At 40.2% G+C, this 22,098-nt stretch overlaps 1 protein-coding gene across 5 annotated transcripts in view; it reads left to right on the plus strand.

Annotated features, from left to right (window-relative positions):
* Positions 1-17,194, plus strand: part of grin1a (glutamate receptor, ionotropic, N-methyl D-aspartate 1a) — a gene marked incomplete at both ends in the record, with an annotated part of 45,782 nt that extends 28,588 nt beyond the window's left edge. For 2 of the 5 annotated variants that reach the window (XM_079257181.1, XM_079257182.1), the window contains 9 exons: positions 1,337-1,501; positions 2,122-2,240; positions 2,569-2,681; positions 4,666-4,814; positions 4,931-5,088; positions 5,682-5,843; positions 6,165-6,274; positions 6,633-6,778; positions 17,126-17,194. In XM_079257181.1, the coding sequence (XP_079113307.1) occupies positions 1,337-1,501; positions 2,122-2,240; positions 2,569-2,681; positions 4,666-4,814; positions 4,931-5,088; positions 5,682-5,843; positions 6,165-6,274; positions 6,633-6,778; positions 17,126-17,194 (1,191 nt within the window). Of the gene's footprint in view, positions 1-1,336; positions 1,502-2,121; positions 2,241-2,568; positions 2,682-4,665; positions 4,815-4,930; positions 5,089-5,681; positions 5,844-6,164; positions 6,275-6,632; positions 6,779-11,608; positions 11,636-12,419; positions 12,531-17,125 lie in introns of all 5 variants that reach the window. The other 3 variants (XM_079257180.1, XM_079257178.1, XM_079257179.1) reach the window with 3 other exon arrangements.
* Between the last annotated feature and the right edge of the window lie 4,904 nt (positions 17,195-22,098).

Consider the following 22,098-nt stretch of genomic DNA (forward strand, 5'->3'; position numbering starts at 1 on the left):
ATAATCTAATAAAGCCGGCATATTGTGACATAAACACAAACAAACATGTATCTCTGATGCATAAAATGTATTTGTATTTCCATTGTACTTCTATATACTCTTGACTTGGACAGTGGAAGAAAAACCTACACGTGCATGCAACCTAATTTCACAAGTTACTTTTTGAGACTACTCAAGTGCCATACATCGCACCATTTAACCAACAAAAGATGGATTATGTAAAAGACTGAAAACCAGCAAAGAAAATAGAAATAATATGAAAAAATATTACAAAGTAAATATTTTACAGATGCAAAGCAAATGTATTTCTGTCATTATCCCAAATGATATAAGTGAAAAATGTAATTTAATGATTAGACAAAATTGGAAGAATATTCCAATCCTGATGGGGAAATAAGAAAAGGTCATGTAAAATTTTATGTCTGATAACCACAACGTTTTTCCAAAATGTCTTTGTCATTTTATTTACATATTGGTTCCTCATGTTTTTCCTTTTTTTTTTTTTTTTTTTTTTTTTTTTTTGCATGTTGGATCAGTGAAACAGTAACAACATGATTCCAAGGGGTTCCTGGGATAATGATACTTGTTAGCAGAGAGAGGATAGACCTAAGTGTGCTGCACAGCTCATTATTAAATCAAAGGGCTTTGCAGGTACAAATGTCAGTAGTGGAGAGTGGATACATGGTGGGCCCAATTTAATGTCTGACTGGGCCACATGCATTTATTGGTTTTGCTGTGGAGACTTTCCACTTTGTGATGTCAGAGACCAACCACCAGAACTCCTTCTGGGTTGGTTTTAGTGATGAATGGGTCAAAAGTTGGAGGATTTATAATAAATCTGTTTGTTTGAAGGACTTCCTGTCATCCATTTTCTGAAGTGTTTAAAAGGACATCCAACTGTGAAAATAATGACCATTATCCAGGCCAACATTAAATACCTCTTTATGTTTTGGATATACATGTTTTTAACCCTTTCTTTGGTATAATTTAGTTGCATGGACAAGCTTGTTCAAAACAGAAAAGTTTTATTTCTTATTTGAAATGTAATAATCATGCAAACTTTAACAGGATACAATAAGCTAAAATCCTGCATAGATGTTTAACCCTCAAAAAATTCTTCAGTAATTAAGGCATAATAATACTATTTATTCTACATGTTGTGAGGTGAATAATTTCATCCTTTTTGCTGTAAAAGACAGACATGTGGCGCATTCTTTGTACTGATACGCCATCTTGGCTTAGCCCAAATCCTAAAAGCCTGAAAACATTCTGCTGTCTAGACGACAGCCGGGCGATCGCTAGTTGTCGTGTTAACACCTTCCTTTCTGGCCTTCAGGTAAACAACAGTAACAAGAAGGAGTGGAACGGCATGATGGGGGAGCTCCTGGGAGGCCTGGCTGACATGATTGTTGCCCCGCTGACCATAAACAATGAACGAGCCCAGTACATTGAATTCTCCAAACCCTTTAAATATCAAGGCCTCACCATCCTTGTGAAAAAGGTAAGTGGTATGTTAAATTTTATCAGTGGCACATTCACAAAATCCAAGATTTGGCCAACCGTGCAAACAAATAAAATGTAGTTTGTGCAATAGCTTAAACAATTTCATGCACTTGATGAAATTCTACTCATCTACTGTGGATCCCAGGATGGGGCTTACATAGAACTACAGCAGCAGTTTTCAGGCTGAGCTTTTTGCCCTTTTTAATGTAAATCCTATGGACTCACAATTAAACATTTTGCAAATAATATTTGGAGAAAATGGATCCATTGTTCCAAATATCCTTTGGATTCCATCCATTTCCATGTGTTATTAAACCTTCTAAGTGCATTATTCTGCATTCACACTGAATGCTTCTTATTACGAGGTGATGCAGGCTTCGGTATGTTACTTTGACTATAATGAAACAATATCTCATAAGTTTAAAATGTCAGGAATGATAGGTTTAAGATTTCAGTTCCAAATGATCATGCTCAAACTGTGTGTAAAAAAAACTTTCGAATAAGATTTAAAATAAAAAAAAAAAGATTCATAGAAGTGTAAACAATGATAGAGACAAAGACGATAAGCAAAGATGTTAATGATCAATGGATAAACTTATTTGATGTATGTGTTTTTAGGAAATCCCTCGCAGTACACTGGACTCGTTTATGCAGCCGTTCCAAAGCACGCTATGGCTGCTGGTGGGTCTTTCGGTGCATGTGGTGGCAGTGATGCTTTACCTTCTAGACCGGTTCAGGTACAAGGGGGGCCTGTTTGTTTATATGTGTGTGAAGATGTGTATTCAGTGTGTAAGTGTGCGTGTGTACATTCCCTCCTGAGCGCTGTGGATCTTCCCTCGGTGTAGACAACGTGGCAGACAGAGGTGAAGATTGGCACCAATCATCCCACCGCTCTGTCTCTGTGCGCCGTTTTTAGCCCGTTTCCTTTCCCAGGATTTTCTCTGTCTCGCTTTGCTCACTCATGTTTAGTTCCCTACTTTGGCAGTGGTCGCCGGGGTTTTCCCTCCCTACATCACAGCCATTTCTCATTTTATCTTCTGCAACCCTCCCAATTTTTCTCTCTAGTCCATTTGGAAGATTTAAAGTAAACAGTGAAGAAGAAGAAGAAGATGCCCTCACCTTATCATCTGCCATGTGGTTCTCCTGGGGAGTGTTGCTGAACTCTGGAATAGGAGAAGGTGAGACGGTATCCCACCACAGCACTTTGAAGCTAGAGTCCCTGGGAAAAATTATTAAATCACCACATTTGGAAGACACACATTCTTCTTTTTTACTATATAGAAAAAATTAAAGCTAAATCAAATACTTGGATGTCCAAATATATGATTTAGTCTGGAATCAAAAGAGACTATTTCCACAGGTTATAGGTACAGTGTGTGGAAGTTATTGACATCCATCCATCCATCCATCCATCCATCCATCCATCCATCCATCCATCCATTGTATTTACCGCTTAGTCCATTTAGAGTATCCCAGCAATCGCTAAGCAAGAGGTAGGCTACACCCTGGGCAGGTCGCCAGTCCATCACAGTGCAAGTTACTAACATCTAGTAGTAAACCTGTGGCCAAAATTCTTTGGCCACTGAAGGGTTTTTGATTCACACACAGAGCTGTTTTTTACTGATGTAAAAAATGTTTGCACAGATATGCCTTGAAAATGGACCCATGGAAAGTAAATATAAATGGCTCATTCTATGTGCAAAAAACAAAGAAAAAATGAATAAAATATATATTTTTTTAAACGTGATTAAATTCCAACAGAAGCACAGTTTGTAATGATAAATAAAATGTTTGTCATTGACTTCTGATTTTGTTACACAGTGCATCTTTAAGAAGCTGTAGAGCCTGGAAATTGACATAATTGGCATGGACCCAACATGGGTCTCGCAACAAACTCGCAAGGTGTATTCCACATCAAGCTACGACAACAGTGTGCCAATGCTACAAAAAAAACCCCAGAAATGGGTAGCCTACATCTTATGCTAAAAAAGAGAGGAGAACTTGGGGAGTTTCATTGTTTAATCCAGGAGCTGGACCCCAGCTGCTTCAGGGCAGACTTTAGGACATTCATGGAACAGTTTGGGGATCTACGGTACTTTAGCAGCTAGCTCCTTGCTCTAAGAAGAAGAGAAGAAAAAAAAAAGATCCTTTGTCACAGTGATACAAAGTTTGAATAAAATAGCAGCGAAGGTTTCACCTGCATAACTCGCAACGGCTGATCTATCCGTCAACACGATTGGTTGATCATACATCTTTCGGATGTAAATATTAAGAAAAATCTACCTGATTTCGAAAAAATAAAACTCACAAAATCGCTGGATGGAATTTCGTCACTGATATGAACGTTCACACTGATTTGACATTAACTGGATAAATATGTTACTGTGCATATTATTCAAACTAAATATTCAAATTAGGCATTTAAAGGCCTTTAGACAGTCATTTTCAGTGAGGAATCTGCTCTAAATAAGAAAATGGTGACAGAACATTCTGTTTAGCACTGGGCCAGAGAAATGGACAGTATAAATATAAGAATTTTTTCTGTCATGAGACTATGGGGTTAATGCCAGTTAAAGTAGACGGAGACGGATCATTACCTCTGCAGGAATTGTACAAGTGGCCATTGAAAATTTTAGACTTTTTTTTATATTGTTAATTGATTAATTGATCTAAAAAAGAAGAAAAGTAAAATATTAAGACACCGATATAGCAAATAGTTACTATTTTAGTTCATAGTTATATCAGTTGAGTCATATCTGTCATGAATGAACATCCTTGAAGTGTGGGGATTGCATAATTTTAATCAGGGCCTGCATTACTGTTTCAGTTTTAACAGGCTCCATATCAAGGTCTTTAAGCTCCTAATGTGGCTTCAATGTCATGTCATTCTCAAAGGACTCTAAATCCCTTTCAAGTTAACATTTCATATAAACAAGCTTTAATGAAGTTTCCTTTTTAACATTTTCTTCTTGTTTCTGCATGTGTAATTTGTCTTTGCTTTTTTTGTTTGACTTTGGCGCAAACTAGCTGTTAGATATAGCATCAAGCACCAAATTGCTGAAGCAGCAGTTTTGAGAGGATGTTGGTATTGCAAGCAAGGCAAATCTACAAGCCTTCCCGTTCTGAAAGGTTCAGTTGCTGAGGTGAAGACTTGTCACACAGGTGCGCCGCGTAGCTTCTCAGCGAGAATCCTGGGCATGGTGTGGGCTGGCTTCGCTATGATCATTGTGGCTTCCTATACTGCCAACCTAGCTGCCTTCCTGGTGTTGGACCGGCCTGAGGAGCGCATCACTGGCATCAATGACCCGAGAGTGCGTGACAGAAACATTACTATTTTTTTCAAGTAAACTAACACAAAAGTGATAGAAGTCAAGAGAATTTATCTGCTTGTTTAACTTGTTTGTGTCCTATCCTTATCTCTGTACAGCTGAGAAACCCATCCGACAAGTTCATCTACGCCACGGTAAAACAAAGCTCTGTGGACATCTACTTCCGGCGGCAGGTGGAGCTTAGCACTATGTACCGCCACATGGAGAAGCACAACTATGAGAGTGCTGCCGAGGCTATCCAGGCTGTGCGTGACAAGTGAGTCTCGGCCAGGACGGGCCGACCACAGCAAGTGTCGGCCGGTTGCTTGATCCGCCAGGCGCATAAACTAGGGCCAATCCCTTTTTCTCAGGGGGGAGGGACATGGACCTCTGGACCAGGTGGAAATGGCAGGTCTTACTGCGATGTTCACTCTGATTCAGGTCCATCACCCAGCCGAGACAGCTGCCCAGGGATAGCAGCAGATGTGGAAGTGTCAACAAGCAGTGACACCAGTGTGAGGTTGAGCTAACATTGAGTCCAGGAGCACCCTTTTTCAGGTTGTACCCAGAGGAACTTCTTTGAGATTGAGGGAATCCAATGGGGGACGCGCCCCTACCCATCTGGCATTGGATTTCATTTGGGCCATAAGCAGCAGTAGAGATGGCTGGTAAACGCTGAATGACACACACGATTTGGCGTGCGAGAGAGAGAGAGAGAAGGGTGGGAGCCGTAAATGTGTATGTAAATCATTGTACTGTTGCACCGTAACCCCCTCCTTCCCCTCCTCCTCCTCCTCCCCCTCCTCCTCCTCCTTCCTTCCTTCCTCCTCCAACTCCTCCTCCCTCCCTCCCTGCCCCCCTCCCCCACAGCAAGCTGCATGCTTTCATCTGGGACTCTGCGGTGCTGGAGTTTGAAGCCTCGCAGAAGTGCGACCTGGTGACCACGGGAGAGCTGTTTTTCCGTTCGGGCTTTGGCATAGGCATGCGCAAGGACAGCCCCTGGAAACAGAATGTGTCCCTGGCCATTCTCAGGTCTGTCCCAGCGGAAGCTGCGTTTTCTCGTATGACTCTTTTTTTTTTTCTTATCAATATGATTTCCTGGTCAGGTATTGACCATTTACAGCCATCCAATTCATTGCCTTATGTCACATCTGTCTCTGTATCTCCCCTCTCCTGCTCTGTTTGTCTGTCTGTCTCTGTCAGGTTGTTGTCTGTCTGTCAGTCCAGCTGTGCAGTTGTGTCTGTTTCATTAATGTTGCTATCTTGGGAGGAAGCGGCTCGAATGTTTGGTCATTCTTCTGCATTTTCATTAACTTTGTTACTTCTCTCCCCACCATCCCCGACCCCCTGCAGTTCTCATGAGAACGGCTTCATGGAAGACCTAGATAAAACCTGGGTGAGATACCAGGAGTGTGACTCAAGGAGCAATGCCCCAGCCACACTCACCTTTGAAAACATGGCAGGTATGGTCCTTACGGCGTAGAAAAAAAAGCGTTAAAAGTGATTGGACAAAAACTGCAGTGGTAAGGTACTGTAGCCCTTTTTTGTCCAATACCTTTGCAATATCGTTGTTTTAGTGTCAGCGTGGGTGCTCTGTAGAAGTGTGGCGTGCAGTATCATGTGCTGTGATTTTCGTGCAGTTGTGGTCTTCTATTAAAGCTGTGTGGTTTGCAGCCGCTGTCGTCAGTAGGAGCTGGTTGAGAAAGGAAGGGGTGACCGCTGAGCATTACATGGCACTCATGCTCAGTGGGAGTTGCAGGATTGTAGACCAGGCACTCATATACTTCTGTCTGTTTCTGTACGTTTATCCCTCCCCAACAGGAGTCTTCATGCTGGTCGCTGGAGGCATTGCGGCAGGGATCTTCCTCATTTTCATCGAAATCGCTTATAAGCGCCATAAAGACGCCCGCAGGAAGCAGATGCAGCTGGCCTTTGCGGCCGTCAATGTTTGGAGGAAGAACTTGCAGGTAGGAATGATACTCGCTGACACCCAGGGTGGAGGGGCCCAAACCAGGTATCAATAGAGCCCCTTTCAAGCTGGTCATCTTCTGCAATCCTAGATTCCCTGGAACTGTCAAAACAATTAGGCAAAACTGAGCTCTGATACTTGCATAATTTCAAGGCATCCCAAGTGGCTACTCTGTGGGTCTGAACAATTTCCAGAGGCCAACTGCGCCCATATCTCTTGTGTGTGCCTGCAGGAAAATAAGGAGGCCTCTGGGAGTCAAGCGGTGGCTGGGACACCCTCTTTAGTATGTAGCAGAGCCATTTCCACTCCCATGTCACCGCTTGCTGTTAGAGAACCAATAAAATAAGTAGTTTGATGACCCTCTTACATGATGGATATCCAATTTAAAACTTCACCACATTTGTCCATGGCATGATGTAGTAGTTATAAGCTGCTGTGGCACTATATGCTTCATAAGGTCATATGATGCATACAGAAAAAGCCCACAAAAATAACCAAATGCTCTGCCAGGAACAGTAATAGCGATGATTACAGTAGAGTTGGAACTTTGATCATGCCACTATTGATTTTTTTTATGTTTTTGTAGCCAGGAGCCAAACATACAAATAGAGCATAATGAACAAAATCAATGCCCTGGCACATTCATACTGCAGTGACTCTCCCAGTAATGCCGACAGACTGTGATATAAATGTGCAACGCTGCAGTGCACAGTATACCTCCATATCCACTGCAGTCTCCATAATATGAACACTAAGATGTATGAGTGAAGCTTGCATGCTAGAGGCTTCATATGACTCAGATTTCCTGAAGACGTTGACCATTTAAAGGGGTCAGTTCACCCAAATTAAGAGAAATGCATCTGGTTTTTTTTTAGAACAGAAGTGATTGTAATGCTAGTTATGGTTGATATTCAGCCACACTTTTAGAGGTTTCTGATGTGAATTTGAGTGAATGTCCTGATTTCAGCTACAGTCACACATAAGCAATAAGTTATTTCGCTCTGTCAATCAAGAACATGATTTGCCCTTGTACTCCTGCGCAATCAATGCAGCCGAGAGGCGCCTTGGCACCTCTTTCCCACAGCGTTTTACTCACCCTGATTGAATGGCTTAGAGGTACAGGGTTCCCACATTTAATGGCCGATCAAACCACGAGTGTGTGATATGGCCGTGGCAGCGTGTCTGCCGTGCCTCTGTAAACCTTGAACCAAGAGTTTGTCCCTGCTGAAATGCGACAGCAGGGCTGGAGGAAGGTACAGTATGAAAATCACAAGTGCCTGTCAGCAAATCAATGTCCTTCTGATGGGTGTCTGCCATCAAACTGACAACTGTATGTAAATGTTGTGAGTGCTCTCATATGGATGTATGTTCTTCAGGCGCATACAGAAGGCAAATGCATGTAGGGCGGCTTTACTCAGAGAGGAGAGGGGTCACATTAAACTGCCTGCAGACCAGTGTAATTTATATCCATGCCAGTGATGATCATGTTGTCTGCACCAGTAAACATGGATGGCTCATGCGTGCTCACTCTGCTTATTGACCGTCACTGTTGGACCTACAGCTAAACTAACAGACACATAATCATCACTGCTCTTAGAAAAATGGCATCTAACACAAGAATCACTGAGAGAGCTTGTAGAGTTTAATTGTTCAGCGTGAATGATATTCGGAATTGATTATTTGATTGCTTTCTAAGATCACATTTTCGTACATTGACAATAGGAACTTGTCATGTAATGCACAGGGTCATCATGATGTAAAAGTTTATGTGGCCTCCTCCTTTCTGAGTACAGCAAACATTTAAACCTGCAAACTCATCATTGGTATCATTTTGACTGCTTGTATGTGTGTTATATGTAAATACATGCTTATACTGCCTCAGGTTGGTCTATCACAAAAAACACTGTGGGGGAATGTGCATGCACATCCCTTATAGCATAAACATAATTTGAGAGAAGGTGCACATCTGACTAAATCTGTTCATGTAATAGACCCCTCATTCTATGCAAAATGGCTTTATTTCTGCATATCATTAATGCTCAAAGCCCTCAAACGCAGTAAGTTCTTTAATTGTTGCACCACCAGCTATTGCTTTACAATCTCTCATAATGGCAAAACATGCTGTTAACGCGTCCCTTCATTCTGCTTTAACAAGCTCCAGCAACAGATCTGTAGAGGTGGTAAAGCTCCTCGTTCTCTTAAAAAAGAAGTTAATTTTTATGATCCAACATGGTTTAAGTTTTCATTTCTTTGTTTAATTTGCAATTGGTTAGCCAGGATGTGCATTTGGAAGACATAGACACAGGATGACACATGAGTGGCAGGCAAGAGAAGTAAACTGATAAACAAACCAAAAGCCCTGCAGTGGCAGGATGTCCTAAGTCAAAAATCTAAAATATGGTGATTAACTTGGCAGGAACCAAACAAGGCTTGACATACAAAAGCAACAACAAAAACAAAAAAAACTGCTCATTATCAAACAATTACCAGAAATTTGCATGAATCTAAGGAACCCAGTTGGTATATAAACACTCAGATATGTGGTTAATGAAATGATTAAATAAAAATTTCTTTTGTTTACATTCTAATGTCTTATACCATCTTTTCATTTCATCTCCTGTTCGCATTGTTTTACCGACAGCATTGACTTTTTCATGAGTTCGCCCCCACAACACTCTGTTGTACTATAGTGTCTAAAAACATAAATCTGAAACAGTAATAATCAAAGCAGGCAGATTAAATGATGAGGATTTGACAAGGATACTAGTAAACTAATAACTAATAGAACACATTTGCATAGTAACAAATCCCAGATGTAGAAGAAACTGCTTCAAATACAAACACTAACACCAAGTAATGCTAACACAAAAACATAAAACTGAAGAAAAAAACAAAGAGTAAAAAAAAAAAAAAACATACAGATCTCACATCAGGAACAGTGGTCTACGACTTGTTAAGTGATTTAGTTAAGTAAATTAAAATTTAAACTTCCTAGTTGGCCAAAGGCATGAATTGAAATTAATGCTAATTCAGTACGGTAGCCTGCAGCCACAATGTGAGATTACCTTTATATTTTTTTTTAACTTTGTATGTGATATGTACATTTTGTGTTCACAGTTTGATTCCATAGGCTTCAAGTGTCCAAATAATTACATTTTATTTACTTTAAAATTATTACCACCATGTAAAGTTGCAGAAATATCTTGGTAACACTCCCAACATGGGATGAAGTTATGCTAGCATAGCACAATTGTGATGTAAAAAAAATGCCTTTTGTGCATTGCATGTCTATATTTGCAACTTGTTCTGAACAAACTCTGACATGTGCATTTACATTATAAAGATTCACATCAATCACTAACATCGTTCCTGGTGTTGTTAGGTTTGCTGACTACTTTTATGAGGCTATGGTTTATTCTTCCCTTTCCAAGCAGATATTACTCAGAGGTGCGCCGTCTGAACAAAACTGAAACTGGTATTATTTTAGGATGGCAACTAAGGCTCAGAAACCCCACTGAGTCATGATAACGATAATGCTGTATAATGATGCCGGACTATGGCAGTTTGCTTCCATTTCCAACATGAAACAGGCGGTTGGTTGCTGTGCATTGTGCAACTCCCATCCCTTGCTTCAACTGACGGTTCAGCATGCCCAGCATGGCCGGGACTGTGCACACGCAGCGCCTCATCAGGGCTCAGAGCGGCCAGGCTGCACTCTTTCCAGTCTCAGATGTGTAAGACATGGGGGAAAATAGAGGGAGCTGATGTCACTTGGGCATTGATTTTTCATGAACCAATACCAATACAGTGCTTTACTAACCGCTTACTAACATGAGATGTCATCTTCCAACAGGAAAAAAAAGATTTAATTCATTTTTTATCTCCAATAAATCGAGTAACGCCCCTCAGCTATAACTCCTTGGCCCACGCTCATCTATACCTGCTCGCCACGTAATATGCGCAGTGGAGGGGGAGTTTAGAGAAAAGTGCTGGTTGGCGGGATGATGGTGACACAAATGTGCCCTGAAAGAGCCAAGTCATGTGACCTGATGAAAAAGGATGTACTGCGGGGGCCAGTGCTGGCCAGGATTGATTTGTCATGCTATTTGTTTTGTGTTTAATTATTCTATGTTTTCCTCCCTTATCCTTTCCTCTTCATCCATGAACTGTTTTGGCATGTTGAAATTCACACCACACTGCCCTGCCCACTGAGGGCCTCCCCTGCTGCTGCTGCTCAGCAATCCACCATGATTTTTATTTTCTTTTTTAACAGCATCCATCTTAGAGTGCTTTTTTTTTTTTTTTTTTTTTGGTCCTTTTTAGAAGTAGCATCTTTTAGCCAACCATTTGCTGATGTCATCATGAAATCAGCGACATGGCAACTGCAAATCTTTCCTTTTATTTCTTTTTATTTTTGCATATTAATTCCTGTAGAAATATGAGTTTGCTGCCACAGTAGAAAACCATTCCTGCTCTATCTTTTTATATCTTACTGCCATACTCCATGCCATTTCCTTGTGTGTGGGGTGAATTTCCATTATACCTCTTTAAGGTATAATGACTTTAAATGGGCTTCAATTTCTGACTTTTGTCGCTGCTGTTTTCCCTCTTTGATATGCACTTTAGTGGCATCTGATACTGTAGCTTCTAAGTTTTTTTTATACCTGCCTGGCTTTGGATGTGGATGTTTGCTTTGCTAGTTTATTTATTTATTTTATAGATATATGGCCTTTTTTTTTTTGGTTCCCTTGGCTTTGCTTAAGGATCTTTAAAGTAATAATCAGGTGGATGGAAATTTATTTTACTTTTCTTTTCTCCCCCAATGCAGCCCTCTTCCTCTCTAGAGACTCAGGATGTAAGAATACCTTAAAATGAGTTTGTTTTGTTTTTGCACACAAATCATGCAGTCATTGTGAGAGTAGCTGTGGGGCACTCTGAGGGAGGGAGGGCACCTAACTTGGCTTGCCTTCTTCGACATGGTAAAGAATATATCTTTTAGCTTAATGTTTGGATTTTTTTTCTTTTTTTTTGGACAGGTATTGCATTTTAAAATGTTTTCTAAAGCTCTGACTTGTGGCAGAACCGAGCACAGACTAGATTTTATAGATCCTTTAAGTTCATATTTTGCATGTTTGGTTGATTCATTTCAAATTTCAGATTGCTTGTGTGTGGAGATGACGCGTGTGTGATGAGGCGATAGTAAGTATTTTAGATGGTTTAAGATAAGCTTCACGGCCACTGACATCTTTATTAGTCATCACTCATTCCAGTGCATTTCTAGGGGGCCGAGTGACTGTGTGTCTCTCAAAAGGACTACTGTGCCGTCTTGTGCAGAGTATGATAATGTTGCATAAAATGTAGCCAAACGCCCTCATATCAGACTGAACAGACTATTTCCACACTCACATCTAACAAGCTTTATCCCTTTCTTTCTCCCTCTTTTCACATCTTACATATCCAAATGCTATAGTTGTTTTTTTCTCACAAGGACCCTCCCTATAATTAGATAATAAGGAATAAGGTAATGTGCTGGGGTGATGGGTACTGGTGGTTTGTAGAGAGAAGGGGGTGAGACTGAAAGCATAGTTATCGCCCCAGCCATAGAGCGTGAATAATGTTTCTACATATATTCATTTTAGGATAGGAAAAGTGGTAGAGCAGAGCCCGACCCCAAAAAGAAAGCCTCTTTTAGGTCCATCAGTACCACCCTGGCCTCCAGCATCAAGAGACGTAGGTCCTCCAAAGACACGGTAAGGAGACAAAGAAGCAACAACTTCCCTTGCTTACTCCTCCTTCTCCTTTCTTTTCTCCTCCGCCTGATCTGTCTCTAGTTCCAGCTCTCTTCTCTGTCCTCTGTTTACATCCCCATATCTGACCACAAAAAAGCACCATGTTCAACTCACTCATTTCCACAAGGCTCTGCGGCCTCTGCCAAGTGTCTGTCCCTTCACCATCGATCAGCCATCACCATTTAGGGTTTATAGTTTGTCTACAGCCAGGAGGTAATCAGTGCCGGATCTCAGGTCAGGAGCTGGGCCCTGATTGTGGGAAATGTCCAGGTTCATAGAGATTCTGACGAGGTTAGGGTCTTTTAGAGGACGGGGGCGACAAAAGCAAGCAGTCTGCGAGTGGTGTTTTGTCTTGGGCTGCTCTTCCTTCCTGCCTCTGGTTTGGACCGATATTCTGGCAGTTGTGTCCTCCTTATGGTGGTGGAGTTGTGGTGTTTGAGTACCGTATCTGTTAATATATATTTGTGGTGGTGTCCTGTTGTTTTGACTGCCTGATCCTGTGTATATCCATCGTTTCTTTGCACCAATTCCTGCACCTCCTCCGTTTGGGTTTCAGCCGCTGTTGGTTTGCTTATGTTTGGACGAGCATGCGCTGGTGTTCTCTCATTTTTTCCAAAAATCCATTTCCAAGGCAGTCGTGACGGCCAGCCCTCCTGAGAAGAAAACCAATGTTGTGTTATTTACCAACTATGTTTATTTCAGGATTGCACTCATGGATTTCTATTAATAAGTTTACTTTTTGCTTTGTCATATTTTGTTTTGTCGTATTTCTTGCTTAATTTCCTTCCTGTCCTTGTGGTCTGAACTGTGCATGCCTCTTTCAGGGTATATTTTCAGGTGATGAAAGTTTTTTTTTTTTTCCATCTTTGAAATATCTTACTTAATGAGGTGATAAACTCTGTGAAGCCTTAGACTCTCACTGTGTTCCAAAGAAAGATTTTTTTCCCATTAAATCCAAGTCCAGCAGTCAGGAATGCTCCATAGCTTATCTCAAATTGTACTTTTTAAAATTTTGCTACTCACAAAATTTTTAAAAAAACAAAACTTCTAACTATATGAATGGATCAGGTATGACTCTATACCTCGTTCCTCATCAGTAAATGGAATTCTGCAGTCTGTATATTTTAATCTGGCCCTGCTCCCATACCAGGAGATGACACCACCTGCTCTGCCTTTTTCGTTACTTGCAAGTGGAAGTATTACGGTGGTAATATACTTGTTTTGTAACTTTCAACCGTTTTGGAAATACAGCGTTGACTGATGTACTCTGCATAAAAAGCAGCTTTTCCAACCAGGAGAGGCTAATACAAGTTAAAAAAAAAAAACATAAACTTCATACCAAAATAAAAGAGTAGTTAAAAGCGACAGTAAATAGATGTTTTAAGAAGCTTGGGTTTAACCTAAGCTGCAGTCCTCTTGGAGCCTTTTCCAAATGGAAAGTGCTTAAAAACTAAAAGCAGCTTCTCCAAGTTCGATTCGAAAGCTTGTTACAGACTCTGTGAGAAGCAAGGACTTTCTTCTTGTTCTCAAGGCCCAGAGGAGAAAACGACATCGCTTTGCTCTTGAGGATGCGGTTGAAGACTGTTCTCGGCAAATCGGGATGGTAGAACTTTTTTCTAGTTCAGCTCTGGGAAGTATCATGTGATTGGTCGGACATTTGAGGTGGGCGTGGCTAACAGAAAAGTTGCCGCCTACACATTTTTCCCTATGCAAGTTTAATGGATTGTTTTTATAAAACAGTTGATCGAGGTGGTGAAAGCATTTACAACATGAGACATTTAAACGCACGGACCCAACCCGCCATCTGGCGGATGATATAACTTGTTAAATATAAATTTAACCGGGTTCATTTCACCTAAAAGCACCGACATCCCCCTCAGTGATCCCTGCCTCATCACAAGCAAAGCTTTGTGTGGAGTATGAACAGACCAGACAAAAAAGACAATACTTCTTGTTCTTGCAGCCTCGAGAGCAAGAACAAAGTTCTCGCTTCTCGTGGAGTATATAACTAGTTTAACACTAGAATAAAAAGCAAGCCTGCACCTGATCGATGCTGCCTGGAAGGTTCGGAGTTTACCAGGCTTAGCAGGGTTAAGATCTGGTGTTTGTTACAGCATCTATTGCAGATAGCACATTGAACAACAGGCCTTGCTTGTGATATTTGACCCTTTTAGCATTCCATAGTTTCCACTTTCTCTCACTCTGTGGTTTTCCCAGCCTGCAGCTGAAGCTGAACTCAATCAGCTGCCGGTTGAGAAAAGCTGCTTGGCCTTGATTTGATTGTCGACTTCCCTTAGCATCTCTTAACATAACATAGCTTGTACTAGCTCACAGTGCATGCCATAAGTCCCACTCAGAAAGTTGTCAGGATTGGTTCTTCTGTTGTAATTGTAGAAGATTTAGGCTGTCTGACGAAGCCTTTCTCAGACTTTACAGAATCAAAGCAAAAACCTTTAGTCTGAACATTCGATGGCTTATTTTGCTCATGAAACTGTACATGTTAGGAAGGTTAAAACTTCATTTTACACAGCTTCTTAACTATATTTGACTTTTTTAAATTTGGCAGCACAATGAGAGTTTAAGGTTTTCTGCACTCCTTCACAGTTGACTTGTAAAGCTCTGCTCGTTGCGATTGGGATATTGTGCTGCACAAGCTTGCAGTCCTCTGACAAAGCGGTGACCCACAATGCACCACTGGACCATATCTTGCCTGAGCTTCTTTTAAAAGAAACAAAAACAGGGCAAATCTCCAGAGTGCAAACACCTTTCCTTGCTAACACTGTGTTTTCAATGTGTTTCTCAAGGCAGATGTGGCCTTTGGCAGCAAAGACAACAGGTTGTAAAGCAAAGCAAAAAAAAAAAAAGAAATCCTGTTTTTCTTTGATTTCCTGTGTCTCTTTTTCTTGTGTCCACTGACTTTTCTCATGGCTGTTTCTGCACTGAAGCAAATCACCTGTACTCTTTCCCGGCAGTTTTGCAATTGAGTCGCTTTCATTACAAGAAAAGAAGAGTGGGACCATCGTTGTTTATGTCTTTACGAGGGTTTGGATACTGGTGTGGGGGAAGAAAAAGCCTCCCAGAGGAGAATAAAACAAGACTTAGCATTCAGTTAACACAAAAAGATGCTAACTTAAAGACCTACCATCTTCAGTCTTTGATCATTATTTTGATTTTATATCAATGTTCTTTTTTTATATTAATGGATATCAATGGACTTGAGTGTCAGTGTCCCTCACCCACATGCCACACTGCTCCTCTCTCCCTTCTGCAAAAGCATGCTGATAACCTTAACTGTCATAGATGTAGAACCCGTAGAAATGATCTGTAGTTGTGCCTTAGTCACATAGAATAATTAGCTTGACAAGCGTTAAGTGTGTGATGTCAGTAAAGTGTCTCTTCTGCTGGTCCACTTGACCCCAGTAGGGTGTGCTGTTAGCAGGCTCTCAAGGTACAAGACATGAGGAGAACCCAAACGGGGGCTGTAAGCTCCATGATGATGCAACTCGTGGGTCAAGGGGATGAAGGGCATCCTCTCTGATTAAAACAGTGTATTCAGAATGGATGTTGCCTCATCTTTCAGCATGCTAGTTGCATCATAAAAGCTTCTAAATGTCAAACGCTTGAATGTTTTGGCTGATTTAACTCACAATTAGAGGCAAAATAATGGTCAAATGTTGCCTGAATGAGAAAGACAGCGATGACACATGAGATGAGCACGCTTTTCTTATTATGGTTAATGTGTAGTCTGATGCTTTCATGCACACTGGATTTAATTAAAACAGGTTATAGCAGAGTTATGATTGGCATGTTCATATGTAGCAGAAGACAGTTTACCTGCACAGTTTTAGTATGTTCCAGACCATGCAACTTTTCCACAGAAAGCTTTTTTTTTTTTTGCTTTTCCTTTGCTTTAGCTGACAAAATCTACATTGTTCAGCAACTTATTGTGTCATCAGGTTTTCATACTTTTGCTCAAAAGTATAAAATCAGCCTCCTCATTGTCGAAAAAAAATCCCAAATCTGAAACGACTGTCAAAAGCAAATTGCTGTTGCCATAGAGACAACGCACATGCATGATATCGGGGTCTTGTTTTCCCCTCTCAGCACCGTATAAGCCTATAATTCAATGCAGTTTTACGGAAGCACGGTTAATGGGGGGAAAGGATGCAAGAGTCTCACAACAGCACTTTGAAATGCGTCAATAATTAATCCTTTTCTCCTGAGCTGCTGAAATCAGACAAGATACATGCATATAAATCACTTTGCTGGGAAAAAATAGGTGTGATGTGAAGAGAAGATTATCCGGTCATGTTGCTAGGGCTGAAAAGTAAATGAATGTTTCAAAAGTGACATTGTTGAGACTCTTGTCCGCTCCCGGCTGGCCCCCCTCAGGCACATACACAGTCTGCCCGAGAGGGGTTACAGCACCCTTCTGCTTCTAGAGAATGAATGTTTAGCTTCAAGAAAAGCTACTGAAACTTCGCCTTTTCTCGAAAAGTGACCCCGTTTTATGTCTCTGGTCGCCTTTCCCTCTCCATGTCTCTTGACCTCTGCAGCAGTACCCACCCACTGACATCACGGGCCAGCTCAACTTGTCGGACCCGTCTGTCAGCACTGTGGTGTAAGGAGAGGGCGACGCCGAAGGTTCGCTCCCCGAGGAGAGAGGAAATGAGACGAGGAGGGGAAGAGATGAAACAGAGCGGGAAGACTGCCTGCTCCCCTTCATGGCCAAAGCCGAAGCCGCGGGGGATTTCAGGAGGAAACTTCCTGCTGACGAAGTGTCTGACAACGATGAACCCGCACCTTTCATTTATTTATTTATTTTTTTCAAAGACAGAATCACCTGATCTTCGATGTTTGTGGGAGCATGCACAGAACAACCCATCTGACTCACATATACAATCTTTTCCTTCTGTATATTACTAGCTAACTTATTTAACCTTCTTTTGTCCTTTTACTGACAAAACTTTAGTATTTGATGTTTTTTGGAGTTTCTGAGCAGTTGCATAGCTTTTCAGCAGGCCAGGTCTTGTTAGGTTAAGTTTACAGATAAGCTGGTTTTTAGTGCAAATATTGCACATGACATATCACTTCCAATTAGGGTCTAGATACCACAAGAATATCTCGTATTTCTTAACATTTAGTGCAATACCTGAAGTACTGTAAGCCTCAATGGAAAAGAAATATTTTTAATAGGAACTGTGTTTTTATCTACACTGTAAGGGTTTTTAGATAAAATCTCTTTATTGGGAAGCACTAACAATAGCACTAAAAGTGAACGTATGGCTTATGTTGCCTACCACTAAAGATGAAGAAAGCATGTGTGTGCTTGTATATGAATAAGAGCTTTATGCATCTGAATATTTGTTATTTTGTAAGCTATATAGCAGTTTATGAAAATATTTAAATCATCTCCCCCCCTTTGATTTTGCACTAACTTGCCAAAGGCACTTAAGAGTAGTCACTCAAGTTTGAACTCTTACTAAAGAATTACTATTCTCATTGCAAGAGATATATAAAAGATTATAGATCAATTAGTAATTGAGAGAATTGAAGTTTTTTTTTTGTTTGTTTGTTTGTGTGTTAATATTCAACCATGACACAACGCCTTTGCATTTGGGAACACTCCCTCTCTCTTCCTCTCTCCTTCAGCAGCAGTCTTTCTCATTTCTACCATTGAAGGGGTTGCATCAAAGGGCCAGGTTTTTCATCCAACCAGCACTCTGTCTTTCATGCAAAACCCTCCCCAACCCGGAGAACTTTTACAGGAAGGCACCAGAGTGAGTTGAGAGCTTCGCTCAGCTTGCGAGCTTGCGTGCAGGCCTTGGTTAGTTGCAAAAACAGGCCGTTTCCCAGTTTCTGGAGGTGAGAAACCACTGCTGTTTATAAGATTATATCCTCTGTGGTGTCTGGCACTACGTTGCACTTTATGCAGAGGGGTCTCCCAAATTAAAAAAAAAAAAAAAAAAAAGAAACATACTGATTTACCAATGAACTGCAACAAAACTCCGGCATCTCTCAGACATGCTATCATTTAAAGTGTTTCCAAATCTTTTGATTTTACTCTATTATAGAAACAATAGGATTTAAAAAGTCTTTACAATGTTACATTAAAATTACCAGAATTTTTTTTTTTTTTTTTTTGTTTTTACATAAGATTAAGCGCTTATCATACTTTTAGGCCTGTGCATGCTTAAGTGTTAAAAACAGTGCTTTAGTTTGTTTTGGATGTGTGCTATCAACATGTACGGTTAGTTGAGCTGTTTGGAGCACTCTAAGTGAATGAAATGTAAATAGAAAACGGTTCTGTGTATGACGAGTTTTACTGCACTTGTAATGCAACTGCAGCTGAGAATGTCTTATATTATAGTTATAAACCCACACAACAGTTATGATACACAGGCATGCATCCACATACACACAAATTTACACACATGCACAATACATAACCCTTGAAAGGAGGATTCACTTGTTTTTCTTACCTTTTCCAGTTAATATCTTGCATTGAAACATCTTGTTTATAAGACTGTAAATAAAATATGCTGACATTGCCAAAATGAACTAATCTTGTTCTTTAATTATTTTAGGACAAGAGAGAACATCTGCTCTCAGTATCTGTTATATCTGTTAGAAATGTGTGTTTTAGGACTAAAAGATACCAGTAATGTTGAAAAATACTCTCAAAAATGTCAAATTCATGTCTAACTTTACTGTATTTCCCAAAATAAGTAATACTTCAGTCGTCATGTTGCACATATAATTTAGAAAACCAGACAAAGAAAAATAAAACATTGGAAAAATACAATACAAAAAAAAAAGAAAGAAAAAGAAAAAAGTGATTGGCATCAATATAAATGAAATAAAAACAATCTTAACAACAAAAGAAAATAACAGGCCTTAGCATTCATAAACGAATTTTCTATATTTTTAAGGTTGTTGGGTTTTTTGTTTTTTTTTTTAATCTGTATATATTACACACATTTACACAATTTAATGTTTGTGTGTGTGAGTGTGTGTGTGTGTGTGTGTGTGTGTGTGTGTGTGTGTGTGTGTGTGTGAGCTGCCCAGCAGGAAGCAGCAGAGTTAAGGTAACACACTGTGAAGTTGTCATACAGATATTATTCTTCTTCTGGATCCTAAAACATTTATTCACAGGTATCAACCTCCAGTAGTCGAGGGCCGGTATCCTGCAGGTTTTTCTTGTCTCCGTGCTCCAACACACCAGATCAAAATAAATGAATAGGTTGACAAGAAGCTGCTGGATCTATGTGATTTAAATCACATGCAGGGAAACAACAAAAACCTGCCAGATCTTGGCCCCGGAGGACTGGAGTTTGACACCTCTGGAGTAGTAGCTAACTGAACTGTAAGGCATTAAACGTATAAGTTAGGTGGAGAAATGAATCTCATGTTTTATATTTCTAATGCAAAGAGCAAAATAACACTGATCTGAGTCTAGAAACGCCTTCATCCTTTCTTCTAATAGTGACCAGGTAAACATGACATCATCAGCCAAGCACAAAGACAACATTAGCAACACTGCACCATCTTTACTAGAAATGAACTGGTAATGACCCCAAATGTCACATCTGGGGACACGTTAATGCAAAAAAGTGTTTCCATTACACTTTTGCAATATGTTTCTACATCAAAATGTCTAAAAAAAAAACCACTTAATGACAGTGTGGAAACTGTTTATGATGATTGAGACTTTTTTCTAAATGTAGATGTTTTCATTAGCATTTTTTACGCAATTCTAGGTGTAATGGAAACACAGCAACTCTCTGTCAGCAGTAACACCAGATACTGTAAATTAGGAAAATTTATGGGCATGATACACTTTAAATATTTCAAAGAATATTTACATTGTATGTGTGATCTTACAATTTGAAATTCACCACAATAAATATCCACCAGTGTTGTGAAAGGCATTAAAAAGTGACTGGTATGCTAATATCTGTGATGGACTGGAGACCTGGCCAGGGTGTACCCTGCCTCTCACCCCATGCCAGCTTGGACAAGCTCCAGACCCCCGTGACCCTGAATTGGATTAAGCAGTATAGCAAATGAACAAATAAAAAAAACTATTTATATTCTACTCTATCATATTGTTTCTGTTAATATTTGTCTTCCTGGCCAAAACAACCTGTACTTCTGTTTGTCAAATGTCAGACCTCTAGTGGTCACAAGAGAAATTGCATGCAAACTGTGAAATGGATAACGGTTGTTCAATCCATCCATCCGTTTTCGTAACCACTTTGTTCCTTTTTTTCATTTTATTTAACAAATATTTTTAATAAAACTTTCCTTTCTGTTGGTGAAGACAATGAAATGTGTTTTGTCTAGATTAATTGATAACTAAATAGATTAATTGATAACTTGTTTTGGTCAAGCCATTTTTTCATTTTATTGAGTTTTTTGTTTTGTTTTTTTTTTTTTGGAGCACCTCCATCACCTGAGATAGATCTTTAACCGAATAGAATAGAGTTGTGTTTTCTGCAAACAGAATGCATTTTAGTTCTTTAGAAATCTGCACTATATTGTTTACGTACATCATCAACAACTTTGGTCCAAGAACTGACCCTTGATGTACACCACATGTTATACTGTTCGATTTCACATTTTGCATCTGAATAAAATGTTTTCTGTTTCCAAGATAGCCAGCCATCCATTTCAGTGTCACCCCTCTAAAACCAAAACCCTCAGACTTCTCAAGCAGAATGAAATGGTCAATGGTGTCAAATGTTTTCTCGAGGTCTACAAAAACACTTATAAGATATTGTTTTTCATCCACTGCAGTTGAATACTCCTTCCGAAATCCATACTGACTGTTACTTAATATGTTGTGTTTATCTAAGAACTTTTCTAATCTTATCACAAATAACTTTTCTAAAATGTTTGACAATTGTGGTAATAATGATACTGGTCACAGGGAAGCTGCAGCCTATCCCAGTAATCATTGGGTGAGAGGCAGGGTACACCCTGGACAGGATGGCAGCCCATAACACAACAATTGCTGTTGTATCAAGGAAATTGGGTATTTAACATGGACCATATATGAAAGATGGACGGAGCCTCCAGCGGTAAAAACGTGAAGCCTATGCGGAAGTGCAAAAAATTGCAGTTCTCCCCTCATCCACTAGGGGTTGACTCCAAAACAGAGCATTCATTCATTGTCCTAACCGCTTAGTCCAACGAAGGGTCACAGGGAAGCTGGAGCCTATCCCAGCTGGCTTGCATGAGCCAAGGAGCAAACCAGGGACCTTCTTGCTGAAAGGCCAAAGTACTTACCACTATGCCACTGTGAAGCCCTCCCCATGCACTCCCATGTTAAAAAGACCAACTTCACAGCAGAAATAAACACGTTTACACCCTGGTACCAAAAACCAGTTTAGATGTAATAGGTCAGGTTTATCTTCATGACAACTGTGGGAGGAGTGAATTTTTTTCTAACTCCTCCAAATAGAAATAATTTCATATTGAAATTTAGCATATTTAGGCGCGTGTCCTTTTGATTGACCAGTATCCG

Source organism: Telmatherina bonti (assembly GCF_933228915.1).
Source record: "Telmatherina bonti genome assembly, chromosome: 17".
In the NCBI taxonomy this organism is placed as follows: Eukaryota; Metazoa; Chordata; class Actinopteri; order Atheriniformes; family Telmatherinidae; genus Telmatherina; species Telmatherina bonti.